The following is a 20,349-nucleotide window of genomic DNA, read 5'->3' as shown; positions in this document are numbered from 1 at the left end:
TGAAGGAGTGGCCACATGTCCACTCACAGGCAGAGCGGGCGGTACCACACGGCCAGCTTGTAACTATCACTTGTGTGTTGGTGACATACAATTGTATCCGTTGCCAAACCTAAGAACAGATGGCTTCTACCATATTAGGAATGAATGATGACATTTTTTCAGTATAACAAGCACTAAACCTTGGTCTCAAAACTGAACCCTAGTAAGCCACAGTTGTCCTTAATCACAATGACTGTTGATCAGTGAACATTTCTGCAAAGCAGGTCTTCCCATACTCTCTGAAGTTACCCAATTACACTATCAAGAAACAATAGTAGATCTCGCAATAATCCTGGATGAGCATGTAATCTGAGAAGAAAAAACTGCATGCAGGTAATCTTTCTTTCCTGTCTATATGCAGCTGAGACATAAAAAAAAGCCCCATCTAAAATAAAACCAAATTTTGCCCCATCATTATTCTTGCTGAATCTCTACTACTACAATGTAGTTCAACACCACATAAATAGGCAAAACTTCAGATGGCTTGATTGAGCCCTGTGTGCTTGTGTGAGATAATGTGACATTTGGTTGTTTGAACATATCACTTCTCCATATGCTCATTTCAGGTGTATAAATGTAGTATACATCTGCAACCAGATAGGTGATGTGATTTACACACACATTCTGTTTTTAGTCTCTGGTGTCCTCAACACCTTTCCTAAATGTCAAATACTTATAGTTATTTATTAACTGTAATATTAGATCTGGTAGAGCCAGCATCTTTGCTCTACTTCTGTAAAACTAATTTTCTCTCCATTGCTTTCATTCCAGCCATGTCTCAGAGCAACAGACTACCTGGTAACCTGCACTTGTTCCAAATACACACTGCATTCAAGAAGAGAGTAGGCCTAAAGCTTTTCCTGTTATCATCCATGTAGTTTCCCCATCAGTATATCCAACCTATTGTCTTGAGCAACAGCGAACCAGTATTTATATCGGATTAACAACATGCTTTTACTTATCTATTCCCCTATGTATTTCTGTCCCCCTCATTGTCCTTTCTCTCTCTTCTGCTAACAATAGGCTATTCCTTGCTCTTCCTCAAACCAATTAAGTTCTTTTCATTCTTTATGCCCTGCTGTCATGCATATCTGTTAACATTTCATTATTTGCACTTGTCAAGAATGTTGTTTTTTCAGACTGTACTCAATACAACTGTTGTTGTTGTTGTCATCCTGGTGGTGGAAGATTCTTCCTTGTAAGATGAAGGAATAGGCTGAAGGCTTAAATCTTGTTAGGAAAAATAAATGCATAAATAAATATTTGGAGAGTGGCAGGAGAAAACACACATAAAATTATGGGAATGTGCAGGTTTTCGGAGTCAGTAGCTAAAGGAAAAGGGCTGGTAAGGTTTAGGGTTTCTAAACCTCTGCATCTACATACATATTCCACAAGCCACTGTATGGTGGCAGAGGGTACCTAGCACATCAACTAACCATTTCCTTTCCCATTCCTCTCATAAATAGAGTGCGGGAAAAATGACTGTCTTATTTGTCTCCACGTGAGCTCTGATTTCTCTTATCTCCATGGTTCTTATGCAAATTGTACATTGGTGCAGTACAATCATTCTGATGTCAGCTTCAAATGCTGGTTCTTTGAATTTTCTCAACATTGTTCTTCAAAAAGAATGTTTCTTTCCCTCCAGGGATTTACATTTGAGTTCCTGAAGCACCTCTATAATCCTTGCATGTTGATCGAACCTACCAGTAAAATATCTTGTGGCCTGCACCTGAGTTGCTTTGACACCTTCCTTTTATCCGACCTAGTGTGGATCCCAGACATATGAACAGTAATCAAGAATTACTCACATTAGTGTTCTATGTGCAGTCTGCTTTATATATTCTCCCAATAAAGTGAAGTTGGCCATTCACCTTACATACAACAGTCCTTGCAGAATCGTTCCATATCATATCACTTTGCAGCATTATGCCTAGATATTTAATTGACACATTTGCATCAGGAAACACACTATTAATATTGTATTTGAACATTGTGAAATTGTTTTTCCTACTAATGTGCATTAACTTACATTTTTGTACATTTAGAGCTAGCTGCCAATCATCACACAAACTAAAATTTTGTCTAAGTCACCTTATATCCTCCTACAATCACTCAGCTGTGGCAGCTCCCTCTACACCCCATCATTATCAGCACATGGTCACAGATTGCAGCTCACACTGTCCATTAGATCATTTATGTATATGGAGAAGAGGAGTGGTCTTATTACACTTCACTGGGGTACTCCTGATGATACCCTTGCATTGGATGAACACTCACCACTGAATGCAATGAACTGGTCTCTGTTACTTAAGAAGTCTTTGAGCCCGTCACACTTCTGGGAACAATATGCAATATAAATGTAAAATTGAATTGTTCCATATCATAGTGAGAGATCACAATAATGATCCAAAGAACTGAGCAGCTAACTTTCAGTTTTTAAGATGACTTTTAAAGAAAGTATGAGAAATTACCCTTTTTTCTTAGGTACAAATTTTTTGCAGCAGGATACTGTAACTATAACAAATGCCTTAGCAAGATTAAGAAAAATTCTTTTAGCTTGACACCTCTTGTTAACAAGATTAAGAGAAAAATGTGGGAAGCTGTGTATTGCACAAACTGCATTTCTTTTTTGAGTTAAACTGAGCAGATGTCAGAGTTCTTGTTCAGTTTCAAATTGAACATTTGTTTTGGTGTTTTTCGGGCCAGTACAGTGTACGAGAATATTTATACAGTCATTTATGGAAAAATATATACCTGTTGGTGTTCAAGACAGAAGGAGAAAATTTAATGTTTGTCTTTCAAGATATTATTGTTGCCCACTCGGTGCTGCATTGAAACTATTTTAGATTGGGTTGGGTAGATCAGATGTCAAGTTATGGAAAAGAAACTCTGAGCAGAGTCAGGATGTTGTAACAAATAGATTAACATGTTCTTTCTTATGTTGAGAGTAAAGGCATTTGAGATCCTTGCCATAAATAACATGCTTTTATTGCACCTGAGTCCTGTGCTTTGAATATAGTGACAACAGGAAAATAGGGAATGTGTTGAGCAGATGTCCTGCGTAGATTGATTCTATTTGATGTGGCAGCAGTAATCGTAATCACTCACTCAATGATTGAAGTGTAGATAGGTGTGCGTGCGTGCTCCCCCCCCCCCCCACGGTTCTCTCTCTCTCTCTCTCTCTCTCTCTCTCTCTCTCTCTCTCTCTGTCTCAATCAATCAATCAGTCAATCAATCAATTTTCTGTGAGCTAATTCGACAAGCTGGTCTCTGGCTGTCGTGTGTGTGTGTGTGTGTGTGTGTGTGTGTGTGTGTGTGTGTGTGTGTGTGTGTGCGCGTGCGTGCGCAAGCGACTGCGCATATGGAGGAGAGGGTGGCGTTAGTCTGTTAACATCAATGAAGTTCACTGTCCAGAAGCTTAGCTTCAGGTTCAGTCTTGTTGACACCCTAGTCCACCACTCAGTGACTCAGCTATACATCTTTGCTCCTTACATTATTTGTTTCCTCCCATGACTACAGTATTGTATTCACACACAGTGAGTTAAATTTGAGGACTCTGGAAATCAAATGTGTATAATTGGTTTTTTATTGGCAAAAGATTTACTGTTTTTTCTCAATTACAATTTATTGTTTATGTCCTATTATGAGTTTTTCGTATACAGGTATTTTCTGCGCGGACTGCAGAAGTTCTAACATATCACCAGATCCATATAGCACAAGACTGCCCTCGTGAGGGATGGGTTGAACAGGATCCAGTAGCAATTTTATCTGCAGTGAAGGAATGTATAAATGAGACTGTAGAGAATCTGAAGAAGCTGGACATTGATCCTGCTGACATTGTGGCCATTGGAATAACAAATCAGAGGGAGACAACCATAGTATGGGACCCAAAAACTGGAAAGCCTTTGTACAATGCAATAGGTAAGTTTAAAAACGTGTATCATTTTAACTTGTGCCAATTTTGAAGTTGAATGAGAGACAATGCAATTCCTAATCTCTCACCTTTTTATAAACTACAACAGTCTTTACATTATCTATGGCGGTTGCTCAGAAAGCGATGCACCACATTTTTTTTTCTCAGCTGAAAACAATGCTATGAAAGCAAAACATTATGTGTGTATTATTTGAAGTTTCCTGAGTGAGCACGCTAATTGTTTGTTGTTTCCGACAGATAGAGCAGCCGCAGGATGTTTGTTGTTTCCGACAGATAGAGCAGCCGCAGGATGGTTTCAAAATGGCATCTGTAGGTGATGTACATTATAGGCAACATGCTGTCATTGAATTTCTCACTGCAGAGAAAGAAACTGTGGGGAACATTCACAAACACTTGTGCAAAGTCTCGAAGCATCTGTTGCCGACAGAAGTACAGTTAATCTTTCTGGGCAACCCTCCTGAAAATAACCATAAGCACCTACAATTAGTTACACTTTCTTTCTGAACTCAGGCATCTCATTGTGTCTTTGGTGTACTATTTTGATGGAGGTTTGTTAATCTACTTTCTACCATATGCAGTATTTTGCTATGTTATTAGGCGCACTGCAGTGTCATTGTTTGAGAAATGTTTTAATAGGTTTTTCATGATTTGTTTCACGATGTTATGAACTTTCTATATGACTGATAGTGTGTTTTTTGGTAATATACTTCCCCATGCTAGAACTTGTTTGGTGTAATGCATATAGCATCACATGAGCCTGATAGAGGTCTTTCTTTTCCATTTAATTGAGTTTATTAATAATCTTTGCAATCAAACATGTCTGTAACTTTCAGCCTTAACTGCTTATTATGAGCATAAATCTTTGATTTATTTGTTGTAACAAATAAGATTAACTGTCAGTAAAGGCTATGGATACAAAAATAAAGAAATTACATACATAAAGAAATCAGAAAGCATATAAAGTGCCAATAATTGAAAATTACTGTGGTACATCACTACTGATTGGTACTGATTTTTCAGACTGCAAGTGTTTTGAAATGCTGGGCACTGCCTCTGTTACAAGTCAATGAATAATATATTGTTGTTGTTATGGTGCTCAGTCCACAGACTGGTTTGATGCAGCCCTCAATGCTACTCTATACTATGCAAGCTTCTTCATCTCCAAGTAACTACTGCAACTTACGTCCTTCTAAATCTGCTTAGTGTATTCGTCTCTTGGTCTCCCTCTATGATTTATAGCCTTCAAACTGCCCTCCAATACTAAATGGGTAGTCCCGTGATGCCTCTGAACATGTCCTACCAACTGATCCCTTCTTCTAATCAAGTTGTGCCACAAATTCCTCTTGTCCCCAATTCTAATCAGTATCTCCTCATTAGTTATGTGATCTACCCATCTAATCTTCAGCATTCTTCTGTAGCACCATATTTTGAAAGCTTCTATTCTCTTGTCTAAACTTGTTATCATCCATGTTTCAATTCCATACTTAGCTACACTCCATACAAATGCTTTCAGAAGTGACTTTCTGACACTTAAATCAATACTTGATGTTAACAAATGTCTCGTCTTCAGAAATGCTTTCCTTGCCATTGCCAGTCTACATTTTATATCCTCTCTACTTCGACCATCGTCAGTTATTTTGCTCCCTAAATAGCAAAACTCATTTACTACTTTTAAGTGACTCGTTTCCTAATCTGTTTCCCTCAGCATCACCTGATTTAATTCGACTACATTCCATTATTCTCATTTTGCTTTTGTTGATGTCCATCTCATATCCTCCTTTCAAGACACTGTCCATTACGTTCAACTGCTCTTCCAGGTCCTTTGCTGTCTGTGACAGAATTACAATGTCATCGGCAAACCGCAAAGTTAGTATTTCTGCTTCATGGATTTTAGTACCTACTCGAAATTTTTCTTTTGTTTCCTTTACTGCCTGCTCAATATACAGATTGAATAACCTCGGGGATAGGCTACAACCCTGTCTCACTCCCTTCCCAACCACTGCCTCCCTTTCATGCCCCTCGACTATTATAACTGCCGTCTGGTTTCTGTACAAATTGTAAATAGCCTTTCGCTCCCTGTATTTTACCTCTGCCACAGAATTTGAAACAGAATATTCCAATCAATAATGTCAAAAGCCTTCTCTAAGTTTCCAAATCCTAGAAATGTAGGTTTGCCTTTCCTTACTCTATCTTCGAAGATAAGTCGTAGCGTCAGTATTGCCTCATGTGTTCCAACATTTCTAAGGAATCTAAACTGATCCTCCCCGAGCTTGGCTTCTACCAGTTTTTCCATTTGTCTGTAAACAATTCTTGTTAATATTTTGCAGCCGTGACTTATTAAACTGATGGTTCAGTAATTTTCACACCTGTCAACACCTGGTTTCTTTGACATTGGAATTATTATATTCTTCTTGAAGTGTGAGGGTATTTCACCTGTCTCATACATCTTGCTCACCCAAGGCTATCAGTAGTTCTAATGGAATGTTGTCTACTCCCGGGGCCTTCTTTCAGTGCTCTGTCAAATTCTTCACGCACTATCATATCTCCCATTTCATCTTTATCTACGTCCTCTTCCATTTCTGTAATATTGCCCTCAAGTACGTAGCCCTTGTATAGACCCTCTATGTACTCCTTCCACCTTTCTGCTTTCCCTTCTTTGCTTAGAACAGGTTTTCCATCTGAGCTGTTGATATTCATACAAGTGGTTCTCTTTTCTCCAAAGATCTCTTTTAATTTTCCTGTAGGCAGTGTCTATCTTACCCCTAGTGATACATCCTTACATTTGTCCTCCAGCCATCCCTGCTTAGCCATTTTGCACTTCCTGTCGATCTCATTTTTGAGACATTTGTATTCCTTTTTGCCTACTTCATTTACTGCATGTTTATATTTTCTCCTTTCATCAGTTAAATTCAAAATCTCTTCCATTACCCATGGATTTCTAGTAGTCCTAATCTTTTTACCTACTAGATCCTCTGCTGCCTTTACTATTTCATCTCTCAAAGCTACCCATTCTTTCCCTGCTGTATTTCTTTCCCCATTCTTTTCAATTGTTCTGTAATGCTCTCTCTGAAACTCTGTACAACCTCTGGTTCTTTCAGTTTATCCAGATCCCATCTCTTTAAATTACCACCTTTTTGCAGTTTCTTCAGTTTTAATCTGCAGTTCATAACTGATATATTGTGTTTAGAGTTTACATCTGCCCCTGAAAATGTCTTACAATTTAAAACCTGGTTCCTAAATCTCTCTTACCATTATATTGCCTTCAGCAATCCTCACCATGTAATCCCTATTAGCAAAGAAGCTGTTTCTTTTCTAAACCTGAGTACTGTATATTAATTACAGGCCCACACCACTTTCCAGTCATAATTTCACCACTGAGGGGGTGTACAAACTGGCATCAGAATCAGAATTCCGAATTCATCCAGTTTTCAGATTTGAAGTTCTACGTACAAATTACGAAGCCACGAGTGGATGTGTGAAATTCTTGTGTAGGGCTGTCTGGCTCTGTGCTGCGATGCAATAGACGAGGGGTTAGTGCAGTCATTTCGGGCTGCATGCCACAGTCTACCTTGAGCTGTTGCCACTGATTCTGTATGACGCCATCCAACCTCCCAGCCTCCTCTGTCACTTTTACACAAGGCCGTGGTGCAGGTACTATGACCCACCCTAGCGTAGGAAACGATGTGCTGCTGCTTGACACTGCCATGTTGTTTCATCTATCAGCAAGTATAAGTCACCAACTTTGCTTTTAGGGAGATGATGCCACCTGGGCCAATACTGCCAGAGATATCACCAATAGCTGCCACCAAAGACTTTTTGGTTGTTTGTTTGATGCTTGTAGTTCAAAGGGATGTTCACCACTAGGTCATAGGGCTAGCTGGAAATGGATCCAGAAATGCAAGCAAGGCTGGAGCAACTCACAGTGGAGAATGAAGATCTGCGAAGGCGTCTGAATGAGGCATTAATGAATGTGACGCCACGAAGCAGCACTGTGCCTGCTGTTAGCCTTGGTTCCTCATATCCTGGGTTCCCATGCCTGGTACCATACTGCTTAGTACTTGATCTTGCAATGGGTTTGTGGGTTCCCACTTACTCAGGTACACCGGCAAAAAATCTACACTTTCATACAGAATTTAGTGGAGACAGAGAAAATTTCGGCATGGGGTTATGAATTGTTGGTAGGAGTTGCTGGAGGCATGTGCTTATGTAAATTCTGTGGAAAGACTGCAAAATACCAGCGCATTTGACATTGTTGCAAAAGGGCTAATTGGTAGACGCAGAGATACGCATATTATCTGCTGTAGAGAAAAACTTTCCATCCTGAATCAAAAGTCTGGAGATGATTTAGAGCATTTTGCTAACCGAAAGAGAGCAGTATCACGCTGTATGCATGCACCATGGGACAATGATGAAGAGAATGAGCTACCACTCAGCAAAGCAGATGCTCGGTTTGTAGATGTATTTGTTTATGAGATTGACCCACACATAAGTGCTGAGATGAAGTGTGCTTTGCCGAGTACAACTTGCATTTCTACGTGAGGAGTCCTGGCAGTTCATCCGCTGTTCCACCCGGGTAAACCCAGTAGATGTGCATTCATTGCTGAAGTGCTCTGCACTTGTTGCAGATGGCCGGGCTACAAGGCTCCTGAGTGTTTAGCATTGTCATGTGCCTATTATTGAAAGATTGAACACAAGAGAGCAAATTGCCCATGTCTACAAGTTTCTTGACTAAGCAAATAGGCTGCTGAGTGCTCAAAGGAAAGCAAATCTGGGAAAAACGAATGGGAGTAATCCTGCCACTGCTCCCTGCTGCCATGGACTGCGCAGACGGGTTTTACCTTTTCTGCAGACAAATGTGTGTGTGTTCATTTTAATCGTTCTCGACGTCTTTTTACCTCCCCTGAATTGCGTCTGAGGGACACCATTCTTCCTTTTAGAGACACTGTGAGGTTCCTGGGCCTCACTTTTGATTCGAAGTTGTCGTGGTTGCCTCACCTTAAAGACCTCAAGGTGCGGGCCCTGAAGGCACTGAATATTTTGAAGTGTCTGAGCCATCGGTCCTGGGGAGCAGATCGGGCGCGTCTGCTGCAATTTTATAGGGCTTTCGTCTGATCGCGTCTTGACTATGGTTGCACCGTATATGCGTCAGCAAGGCCTTCGTATCTGAAGATTCTTGACGCAGTACACCATGAGGGTATCAGGCTGGCCACTGGTGCCTTCCGTACCAGTCCCATTCCCAGCCTGTGTGCTGAGGCAGGGAAACCGCCGCTCACCATCTGGCGGAAACTCCTCATGGTGCGACGGGTGTGTCAATTCCTTGCCTGTCCTACCTCCCCTGCGTACCCTACCGTTGCCCGACCGCCTATGGAATGTCTCTTTTTCCAGTCGTCCCTGGGCAACGAGACCATTTGGGATTCGTGCCAAGCATTTGCTTGAGTCCCTTGGTGTGGAGCGTGTGGCCCCCCAACGACAAGGTTTTACTCGTCTGCCTCCCTGGTTGCTCCAGAGGCCCAGCGTCCTTTAAGACTTGTCGGAGTACCGGAGGAGCTGCACTCCTGCGTTTGTTTTTACCTCCTTATTTTCCGATCTTTTACACCAGAATCCGGACCATGTACCAGTATTTACAGATGGCTCTAAACAGGGGGACTCTGTTGGTTGTGCTGTTGTTTTCCCTTATTGAGTCGTCAAGTTCCAGTATCCTGCGGCGTTTACCATCTTTGATGCCGAATTGTTTGCAATCTTGCAGGCGTTGGAGCAGATGAGATGTGTTCCCAGTCTTAAGTTCCTCATCTGTTCTGACTCCCTGAGTGCCCTTGAGACTATGAAACACTTGTACCCAGCGGATACGGTCATCCAGAACATCCATGATGCCCTACTCCACCTGCAACGGCAGGAGGAGGAGGTTTCTTTCTGCTGGGTGCCGGGGCACGTGGGTATTAGGGGAAACGAACTGGCGGATGTGGCTGCCAAAGATGCATGTTCCCTCCCTCACGTTGTTGAATGTGCCGTCCCCCTCCATGCTCTTACCTCCCTCCTGCGTTTTCGTGTTGTGCGTCAATGGGAAGAGGAGTGGCTGGCAGTCGGTGACAATAAGCTGCGTCTGGTCAAGGCCACCACACGGCCATGGCGTACGTCCTACCAGTCATGCAGGCGGATGAGGTTCTCCTCACTCGCCTCCGCATCGGGCACAGTCCCTCAACACGTGGTTTTTTACTCCGGCGGGAGGACCCCCCAATCTGCAGTGCTTGTGGCGTCCAGATTACTGTCCGTCACATTTTACTTGACTGTCTTTTATTCTCTGACCAGAGGGCGGTGGTTTCCTTGCCACCGGATTTGCTCTCTATTTTGCAAGACGACGCAACAACTGTGGTTAAGGTCTTACGGTTTTGTGTCCTGTCCAATTTGTTGCCTCGGATTTTAGGGAGAGGGTTTTAATGTGCTGCTGGGTGACTGGTTCACCCAGATTTTAGGTAAGATGTCCACCAGTCACTATTACCTCCTTCTTTCCCTTCGGTATCTGTTCTCTTTTCCTTGTGTTTTCTTTCCTTTTTTAGTGCGTTTCTTCTCCTCTTGTTTTGCTTCTGTCTGTGAGGATGTGGAACTGCGTTAGGTCTGTGTCTTTTAGCCGTTCTCCTTGTTTGCTGTCCGTCTTAGTCCCTTCACTGCCTCTGTTCCTGTTTTTATGCGTTTGGGCGCTGATGACCACGCTGTTTAGCACCCGTAAACTTCAAACACACACACACACACACACACACACACACACACACACACACACACACACCCTGCTGCCCTTCTGCAAAGTGAATCCAATAAGACTGGACTTGCTCAGGTGGAAAAGGTAATTTTGCTAGGTAAAATCAATGGTTAGACAGTCTGTCCTTATCATTGATACAGGTGCACAAACATGGGTTTTGTTTGTTAAATCTACAAGTGGTCAAGAACAAAACCACCACATTATAGACTTAGTGAATTGGGAAAAAAGGTAATCTGTCCAATGCATTCGCAAAACATATGGCTGGAAATAGAAAGAAGAAAGTACCAGTTCACAAAAGAAATGGTTTGGAAATGTGACCGTGATTTTGATACTATTTTAGGTAACAATTTCCAGTGTTCTCCTCATGAAAGCTTTCCTCAGACATGATAACTAATTGTAGTTTATATACTTTACAGTGCAAATATGTAATAACTAAACTAACTTGTCAGGCACTCAAAACACTTTGCCTTATAGTTTTATGCGAGACTGCACATCTATTTCACTGCCTACATTAACTGAACTCACCAGATAAGGTTAGTGGTAAACTGTTAGCTGGAACATGGTGTAGGGCCCCAGACAGAAAATATGCCAGACTGCCACCTTCAGGTTGCGATGTTTGGTTGTCATCATCTGCTCTGAGCTGCAATCGCCAAGTCGCAATGTCTCGTTGTCACCATCTGCAGTCTGTGTTTTTAGCAGGCCTATCCCTTGTCTCTTACCAAAGTCGTCAATGGTTGCAGGCTACTGCTATACGGCTACTCGCCTGCCTCCACACCCAATCAACTCAGTTGAGCCCTCTTCAGTGGATTCTCCAGTTTTAGTCTCTCCAGTGTCCTCTCTCTCTCTCTCTCTCTCTCTCTCTCTCTCTCTCTCTGTGTGTGTGTGTGTGTGTGTGTGTGTGTGTGTGTGTCACCATGTGCGATGTAATGCTTCTGTTCGAAACGAAAGTATTGAGTTTAAAATAATTTGCCTTTTTAATTAAATAAGTGTGACCATGCCCAGATATACAGATATCAGTTATCAGTCGTTAGCCAAAAACTCACTGCTCTGTTTTATCAGGATTTGACTGGATTGGGAAAAAATTGCAATCACTCATTGTTGTAAAAATGGGTTATTCTTATGGTAATCAGTCTAAGATGTTTTATTTATATATATAATCACTGAAATCCACACCAGAACTCATTTATCTCAGATTGCATTAGCTTTCTCAATAAAATGAACCAAACTCCAAAATTATTCTGTGATTTGTTTGGAATTGCATGCATGTACAGCATATGAACTGTCGTTAAATCATTTTCTTAAAGTAGAATTATGTTTCCTACTCTGAAAATAAGTATATAGTGAAATTAACTTTCAACTCATAACACATTTATTTCTATGGTAGTACAAAAGACTGTATGAATGCCATCAATGGAAAATCTGACTCACTACATGATTACATTTCTATTAGAGATATACAGATTTCCATTTTTTCATTTAATTACAATTGTATGAGTTAGTGTCCAAGAAAAATCTGTGGTTAGCAACAGTCACTGCTAGGATTTTCTTGCTTCAGATGTGGCAGTGGGCAAATACATCACCTGTGGCTGCCGCAATGTAGATTCTACCATCAGTGTGTTAAATCACTTTTGGTCTTGACACACAATCAATCATGTAATAAACAATTATGTAAGACAAAAACAGGGTATAAAATTTCAAACCAACTGACTTGACATGCCTTCAGCTTTTCACCTGTATTTGCTCGGGGCAGTAAGAACATTGGTGTGACAGTGTCCTATTTTCTCTTACGCCACAGTTGGCAATTTCCTTTTTTCTTGTCCATTACAAAGATTTCTTTAAAGTGAAGCAAATTATTGTGATCTATGTTTATTGTTGTTGTTTTCAGTATTATTTTTCATTCTGGTGTTATATAGTTCCAGGTGTACAGTGATTCTCTTTTTCTTTCTAATAAGATATGGGTATTTTATAATGCTGGAAATTGTATCTTTACAACGTCAGTCCAATTGCAGAGAAATTACAGAAGTGAAAACAAAATGATGAAAAAAATCAATTTCAGGAATGTGATTTTCCTGGCATACTGCAGCTTCTATGAGATTTTGGGACTGTAACCAGATCATGTTGACTTTTGCTGCAATATTTCGGCTGGCAACCATCCAACCACCTTCAGGTGAGCACTCGCCACTGGAGACTGCTAGTTCTCAGTGTCAGCTTTATAGCAAAAGTTGGCACTGAGGTGCAAGCACATTGGCAGCTGTCACAGGAGTGTATCGAAATCTGCAGCCTCTACAAATATTTTTCCATTTGTTGCACTCAGGCGTACGGTGAAACTGCATATCCTCCCTCTATGGGAATGCGCCCTTGCATCACTAAAAACAAATACCAGATGTCGCCAGATGTGTCATTAAAGAAATTCTCTCTCTCAGAAGAAATTAATGAGATCACAGAGTCCCAAATTTTGTCCAGATGGAAGATGCCGCCACAATTTATATGATTTTGTGCTAGGTGTATGTCCACAGATTCTTTAATTACTGAATCCCTAAAGGATCTCGCCAGGGCCAAGATTTTTATGGCAGAATACTCCATGGAGCACAGTGCAGTAATGCAGTGCTCAGCTATGGCTAGCTCAGTGGACTGTGAAAAGGCGAGTGTGGCATTCATGTTCAATGCACCTTTCATGTACTCTGTGTATCGTATGGACTGTGTAAGGTTTGCCACACTGGCAAGGAGTTTTGTAAATTTGCAGAAAGCCAGAATTTACTAACTTTCTTACCATTGTTGGAAAGCTTCATAGGTCAGATGATATGCACAGTACATGAAAGGTGCATTGAAAGTGGGTGCCACACTCACCATTCCCAGTCCAGTAAGTTGGCTGCAGCTGAACATTGTATTACCACAGGACACTCTATGGATTATTTGACCACAAAAATCTTGGCCCCGGAAAATCCTTTAGGGATTCAGTAATTACAGAATATGAGGAAATACGTCTAGCACAAGATCATATAAATTGTGATGGCGGCTTCCATCTGGACAAGGCTTGGGACCCGGTGATCTCCTTAATTCCTTCTGAGAGAAAACATTAAATTCATAAGGACATGTCTGGTGACATCTGACGTTTGTTTCAAGTGACATGAGCGTGCATTCTGACAGAGGGCGGACTTTTAGTTTTACCAGTGTGCATTTGCCTGTGTCCCACAAATGGAATAGTAATTGTAGATGGTGTGGATTTCAATAGAGGATGCTCCTGCGATGGCTGCCGATGTGCATGTGTCTCTGTGCCAATTTTTTCTATAAAGCTGACATCGGGAATTAGCAGTCTCCAGTGACGGACACTCACCTGAAGATGGCTGGACGGTTGCCAGCCGAAATGTTGCAAGAGTCAACGTGATCTGTCTGCAATCCCAAAACCTCATAAAATTTGAAGAATGTGTTGATGTTCAGCGTTATCTTTTCAGATCGATGTTGGTTCAGAAGTTGAATTTATTATCAGTAAGGTAACTCTTCATGCTGTAATGTTTCCATGTTGGTTGTTACTCTCAAAGTTTGGATTTTATCATGAGTTTATGTAGCTTGCCTTTATTATCGATCATAACTCTGTATTCACAATTTTCTTGATTGCATAGGAAAAGACGTACAATGGTTTACCATAACAATCTCTTATGAGCCATCTTAGAACTAGTATCTTGTTACAAAAGTAACACACCAAACACTCATTTAATACCCATCTCAGTCACTTGACAACAAGTTTATGACAATAAAGTCACGTGACATCAACTGGATTGCAGGTCCAATGCAGATCAAGATAACTGTGAGTAAAAAAAAAAAAAAAATATTCCAAAACAGATTGTGTTCTCCAATTTGATAATGTCGAATTTTGTTGTTTGATGTTTGTTTATGTGTGAAACCATGTGCTTAGTATTGTCTGCACGATTGCATACAAAAACTGATTGACTCTCGAACTTTTGACTTTCCAGTCTGGCTTGATGTAAGAAATACAGAGACAGTTGATGACTTATTAAAAAATGTACGTGACAGGAATCAAGACTACTTCAAACCTTTATGTGGGCTTCCAGTAAGCACTTATTTCAGTGCTCTGAAACTGAAATGGATGATGGACAATGTTCCTGAAGTACGAGAGGCAGTTAAGAATAAGTCATGTTTATTTGGCACTGTGGACACTTGGCTCATATGGGTAGGTTTTTAATCTTTCTGCCTATTTTGAGTAATGGTAAGTTGAATGCTTATACACTTCTGACATTGTGAGTGTGGGCAATCTGTAGTATTGTGGACACTGAATAAATTTTCAGCTGCCGAGATTGCTAAGATCATTTTTTCATATAGACGACCAGTTTCGGCAACTCTCTGTTCCCATCTTGGTTCTAAGCTTACATAATTCCATAACCTTCTCCTTCAGTACATTACTATGCAAACAGCTATGTACACACACTTGTAAAACAGTACACTAATATGTGTGTATATAACTGTTATTTTAAAACTGATATACCAACTTTTAGTATAACTCATGATACTACTTACTGTAGTCAAGGAGAAGGCTATGTAACGATGTAAACATACCTCCAAATATTTATTTATTTATTTACATTTTCTTTGCATGGAGCCATCATAATGATGGCTTTTGCAAACGTCAGACTTAATACTATGGTTATATTTACACTCACTATATTCTGTAGCTGTTGCTTCTTATGTCTATTTCTTACATTTATCACATTACAACTGATATGCTAATGCCTCACGTTACAACCACTATCTTAAATTTCGTTGAAAGAATATAAACGTTTTTCTATTAGAAAAGATTTTAATTTTGTTTTAAAATCATTTCGCTTGTACGTTCTTAGAGAGTTTGGTAGCTTGTTATACCAAATCATACCACTGATATATGGACTTCTGTCAGTCATTTTTAACTTTGTTCTGTTACGGAAATAGTTATACTTTGTTCTAGTGTTGTGATCACGTACATTACTGCCCTTGATAGCTTCTGTTGGTTGACTTATAAAAAATACAACTATTTTGAAGATGTGCAGAGAATATATTGTCAGATATTTGTGCTGCACAAACACTTCACAACATGAATCTCTATGTCCCATCCTATGTAATGTCTTATTGCCCTTTTCTGTAGTAGTAGTATTCTTTTTAAATGTACATCAGCTGCACAGCCCCACATTTCAATTTCGTAATTGAGAAAGCGGTAAAGTGTTCCGTAATATACTAATTTCAGTGCTTGGCTAGAAACGATCTTTGCGAGCTGGCATATGAAATTAATGTGGTATGTCCACTGCAAATTTTCATCAACATACACACCCAGGAATTTACAGTTACCATTTTCTGTTGCAGAGATATTACAAACACTGTTCATATTGTTGTGGTGAGAACTGCCTGTTTTAAATGTCAGTAGTTCAGATTTGGTGTCCTTCACCTTGAGACCCTGATCATTGTAGTATTTTGTTACTTCTGTTACACCACTAGTAGCAAGAGATTCTAGCTCATTAGATTCACTCCCATAGAATAAGATTGACATGTCATCTGCATAACTTACAATATGGGAGTTAATGGATTGTGCAATGTCGTTAGTATAAATAAGGAAGAGAAAGGGTCCAAGGATTGAGCCCTGTGGTATACCTTATAATACAGGTTCACTGGTGGACTGGGAGTTCATGATTTTATTATCTAGTTTGTATGACAATTTAGTGTTTTGCTTACAATTCAGCAGGTATGTGGTTAGAAGATGCATGGCTTGATCCCCAATACTATAAGATTTTAGCTATTTAAGAAGTACGCTATGGTTTACCGTATCAAATGCTCTTGTCAGTTCCAAAAATATACCTGCAGTCTGCATCTTCTGGTCTAACAGACAGTAAACTTCATGGATGAACTGTGTAACTGCTGTGGTTGTACTTAGCTCTTTTCTGAAGCCATGCTGCGAATCTACAAGCAGTTTATATTTTGTGAAAAAGGCACTTAGCTGAGAAAGGATAATGCTTTCGAATATCTTACTAAAAGCGGGAATTAATGACATTGGTCTATAGTTGGAGACATCTTCCTTACTTCCCTTTTTATACACTGGTTTCACTAAACTCATTTTTAGAACTGTTGGATACATGTTTTCTCTAATGCTGCAATTAATCAGGTGAGTAAGAGGTTTAGAGATTTCTTTTAAGCACGCTTTAGTAATAGCACTGGATACACCATCCCATCCAGATGAAATTTTTTTCTTTAGCAAGTATATTGCCCTGCAAACCTCCTGCTCATTCACTTCCACAAATTCAAATTTGGTACACTGGGTGAGATGGCATCGAGTCTCTACCTGTGGATCTATAATATGGGTTGATTGTTCACCAGAAATGCAGTAGTTATTAAAAATATTACATATAGTATCTGGGTCTTTTATAATGTTACCATCATGTCTTGTGCTGAGCAGTTCCTTGTTCATCTTGTTGGGACTTTTTCAGTATTTTTCAATCAGTTTCCAAGATGCTTTGCTTATGTTGTCAGACTGTTCTATTGTTTTGCTGTTAATATGCTTCCTTAGGTTAACAATTTCAGCTTTAAAAGTTTGCTTAGCCCTATTGTATTTTTCCTTGAAAACCTGCATAGTAGTAGCTTTATAAAGCTGGTTTAGATCATGTACTTACTGCCTGAGCATAGTCAGATTTGTTGGGGGTTTTAGTCTAGGATTACTTCCATTTTTAACTACCTATTGGATTTTTCTGACTGGAAAACTATATTCATAATGATCCAGTAGGGTTGAGTAGAATTCATTCCATTTCTCATCCGACCCTTTTACATGGTACACAGAATCCCATTTCTCATTCGCTAGTTTGTCCTTAAGAGCATTAATATTTGAGGTATTCAGTATTCGTTTCTGTAGCACAATTTTTGTTATTTTATGCACAACTGAATTGTTGTATTCTATCACCTGACAGAAGTGGTCAGAATAAAGAAAATCGAAGGTACTGTAGTTTACCTTATCTATAGCATCTTTGTTCATTATAGCATAATATATTCTAGTGGAACATGTGTCTGTCACTCTGGTGTCAGAGTTCACTGTATTTACAAGATTGTATGAGGTCAGTATATCACTGAGTTTCAAGTTTACTATGCTATTGGAGTTTGCATCTATATTAAAGTCAGTTAATATAGTAAGGTCATTAGAACCGGCCTGACCAATAACTCTACAAAGTTTATCCATAAACTGCATAACATCAGCATTTGGTGGCCTATATACTCCAATCACTTTATGCTTTGGTAACTTAAGATCATTACTGTGGAGTACAATACCTGTCATTTCAATTGATCCTTCTTTGGTGTGGTGTTCAAGAAAGTAATTTTTTTTGGCTTCTATATCCTTATTAACATAAACTAGCACACCACCACCTTTACGGTTTTGCCTACATTAAATATTTGCTAGAATGTAACCTTCTAATCTATAATATATTATTTCACTGCATTTTAGCCCATGTTCCGTTATTACTAGTACATGTGGCAAGTGTTCCTCTATGAATATTTGTAGAATGTCTAGTTTGTTTCTGAGATATTGCACATATAACAAAAGAGAATTACTGAAAGCGATAACTTGTATGAATAGATGATTTTAGTGATCTTGGGAGATGAAAATTTATTCATTATTTATGGTCTGTAATTTATCTCTACTATTTCCCTTCTCTCATGAGTCAGATAGCATGTAGATGAAAAAGTGACAGTGACAAGTTTGTTCGGAGTGGACTAACTCTTTTCTGCATTTTAAGGGCTCATTTTCCTAAACTAGCTGTAACTTGCATGGAAAACTATGCCGAAATTCAATATAAACAGAATTGTATAGGTTGTGTAATCTTTATTAATGTGCCCTAGTTCACTACTAAACCCCCTTAATTTCATTGCAAGTTGTATCTTTCCATTGGTCCAATATTGTGTACTATTTGTATGCAATGCAGAGTTTTCAGTTTATTTTCCTTGTTTGTCAATCTGATTTTATTTCATAGAATCTTACAGGAGGGCCTAACGGTGGTCTTCACATAACTGATGTTACCAATGCCTCAAGGACAATGTTAATGAATATTCGCACACTGCAGTGGGACAACACTCTTTGCAAGTAAGTCTTATATTGATATGTATTTTGGTTTCTCCATAACAATAAATAATAACGATTTCTGAAACATCGACTATGCACTGCTAATGTACATTTGAAGAATGAAGGAAACATATGTCTTAAACATGACCAGCATTAAGTACGCTCCCAAGACTCCCAAGATTTTGTAAAAGAGAATTTTCTGAAATTAAAAACTTAAATGTATGTATTTCATTGTACATGGAAGATTGGCGTGGTACAAAGAAATTACTGAAATAGTGCTTGGTAAAAAATTGTTAATGGCGTATGGTATATTTTGACTCATTTGAAGCCCTTTTTTTTTTTATAGGAATTAAATGCTGTAGTGGGTTAGAGTAGTGAATGAATGTAGGCACCAGGGAACTGTTATCAGTAGGTAATGCAAAACCCATTCAGTGAAACTCAGAAGGTTTGAAAATGAAGAATTATGGAGCTTTTGAGTGTAGAAGAGGGGGTAGATATTTCAAAAGTGCATGTGTGAAACTAAACCAATGACAATTAACTGCCAAGTAAATGTATTAAATTAGCAAGGGACACAAAAATAATCCAGAACTTTTTTAGGAAAAGACTCACTAAATTTCCTTGGCTGATTTAAGTGTCCCAGCTCTAGAGCTTGACTGGGATGAGGAATAGGAATATGGCTACTGTTAGTTCATCATGGTGCAGTCCCTGTGCATTGGTGGGGTAGCTCAGAGAGAGCAGTGGAAAAAGGAGATGAGGGGGTCAAAGTAAGTGTAGAGATTAATTGAAGTGGGAGGAATGGAGCTAGGATTGGAAGTGGTTAGCAGAGTTTAGGACCAGGGCAGTTAGGCTTGAAGGATGTGTTGTGAGAACAGCTCACATTTATGTAATTCATAGAAGCTGGTGTTCGGGGTGATACAGAGTTACAGATTGTGTGGCTGCCATTGAAATCAAGCACATTATGCTGTGCTAGTGGACGATCAACTGTGCTCTTGAACAAAGTTTGCCAGTGGCCATTCATTTGAATGGACAATGGGATGGCGGTCATGCCCACACAGAAGGCTGTGCAAAACCTACAGAAAAGCTTTTATATGATATGCTATTTTCACAGATGTCCCAGCATTCTAAAGGGTAAGATATGCCTGAGCAGGATTGGAACAGGATGTTCTGGGTGGGTGCATTGAAAAGGTTTTGCACCTAAGTCTTCCACAGGGATGTTAACCCTGTGATACATGGTTGGAAGTAGGTGCAGCATAAATACAGAGCAGGATGTGTCATAGGCTGGGTGGGTGGTAGAATACCACTTTGGGAGAGATACGAAGGATTGTATGGTGGATTAGTTGAAGAATGCTGTTACGTTGTTTCAGCTGGGGTAATACTGAGTAATGAGGATGTCATTTCATTGCAGGTAGTTCAAGGGGGTTGGTCAGAGGATTAGAGGTCCATGTGGATATTACATATGAGGTCTGGTTGTGGAATAGGTTTGGAGGTAGGCCTAATATTGGTCTGTGGAGATCTTCATAAGACATTGAACATACTGGG

The 20,349-nt window shown here is 39.7% G+C and overlaps 1 protein-coding gene across 2 annotated transcripts in view; it reads left to right on the top strand.

The window, feature by feature from the left end:
- Positions 1-20,349, top strand: part of LOC126480993 (glycerol kinase-like) — a 168,300-nt gene that overhangs the window by 7,476 nt on the left and 140,475 nt on the right. For both annotated transcript variants that reach the window (XM_050104437.1, XM_050104436.1), the window contains exons 3-5: positions 3,702-3,960; positions 14,699-14,916; positions 18,722-18,831. In XM_050104437.1, coding sequence (XP_049960394.1) covers positions 3,702-3,960; positions 14,699-14,916; positions 18,722-18,831 — 587 coding nt within the window. The remainder of the gene's footprint in view (positions 1-3,701; positions 3,961-14,698; positions 14,917-18,721; positions 18,832-20,349) is intronic.

This window comes from Schistocerca serialis, chromosome 5 (genome assembly GCF_023864345.2).
Source record: "Schistocerca serialis cubense isolate TAMUIC-IGC-003099 chromosome 5, iqSchSeri2.2, whole genome shotgun sequence".
NCBI classification, from domain to species: Eukaryota; Metazoa; Arthropoda; class Insecta; order Orthoptera; family Acrididae; genus Schistocerca; species Schistocerca serialis.
The sequence above is the reverse complement of the archived record's forward strand: the minus strand, read 5'-3'. Positions and strand labels throughout refer to the sequence as shown.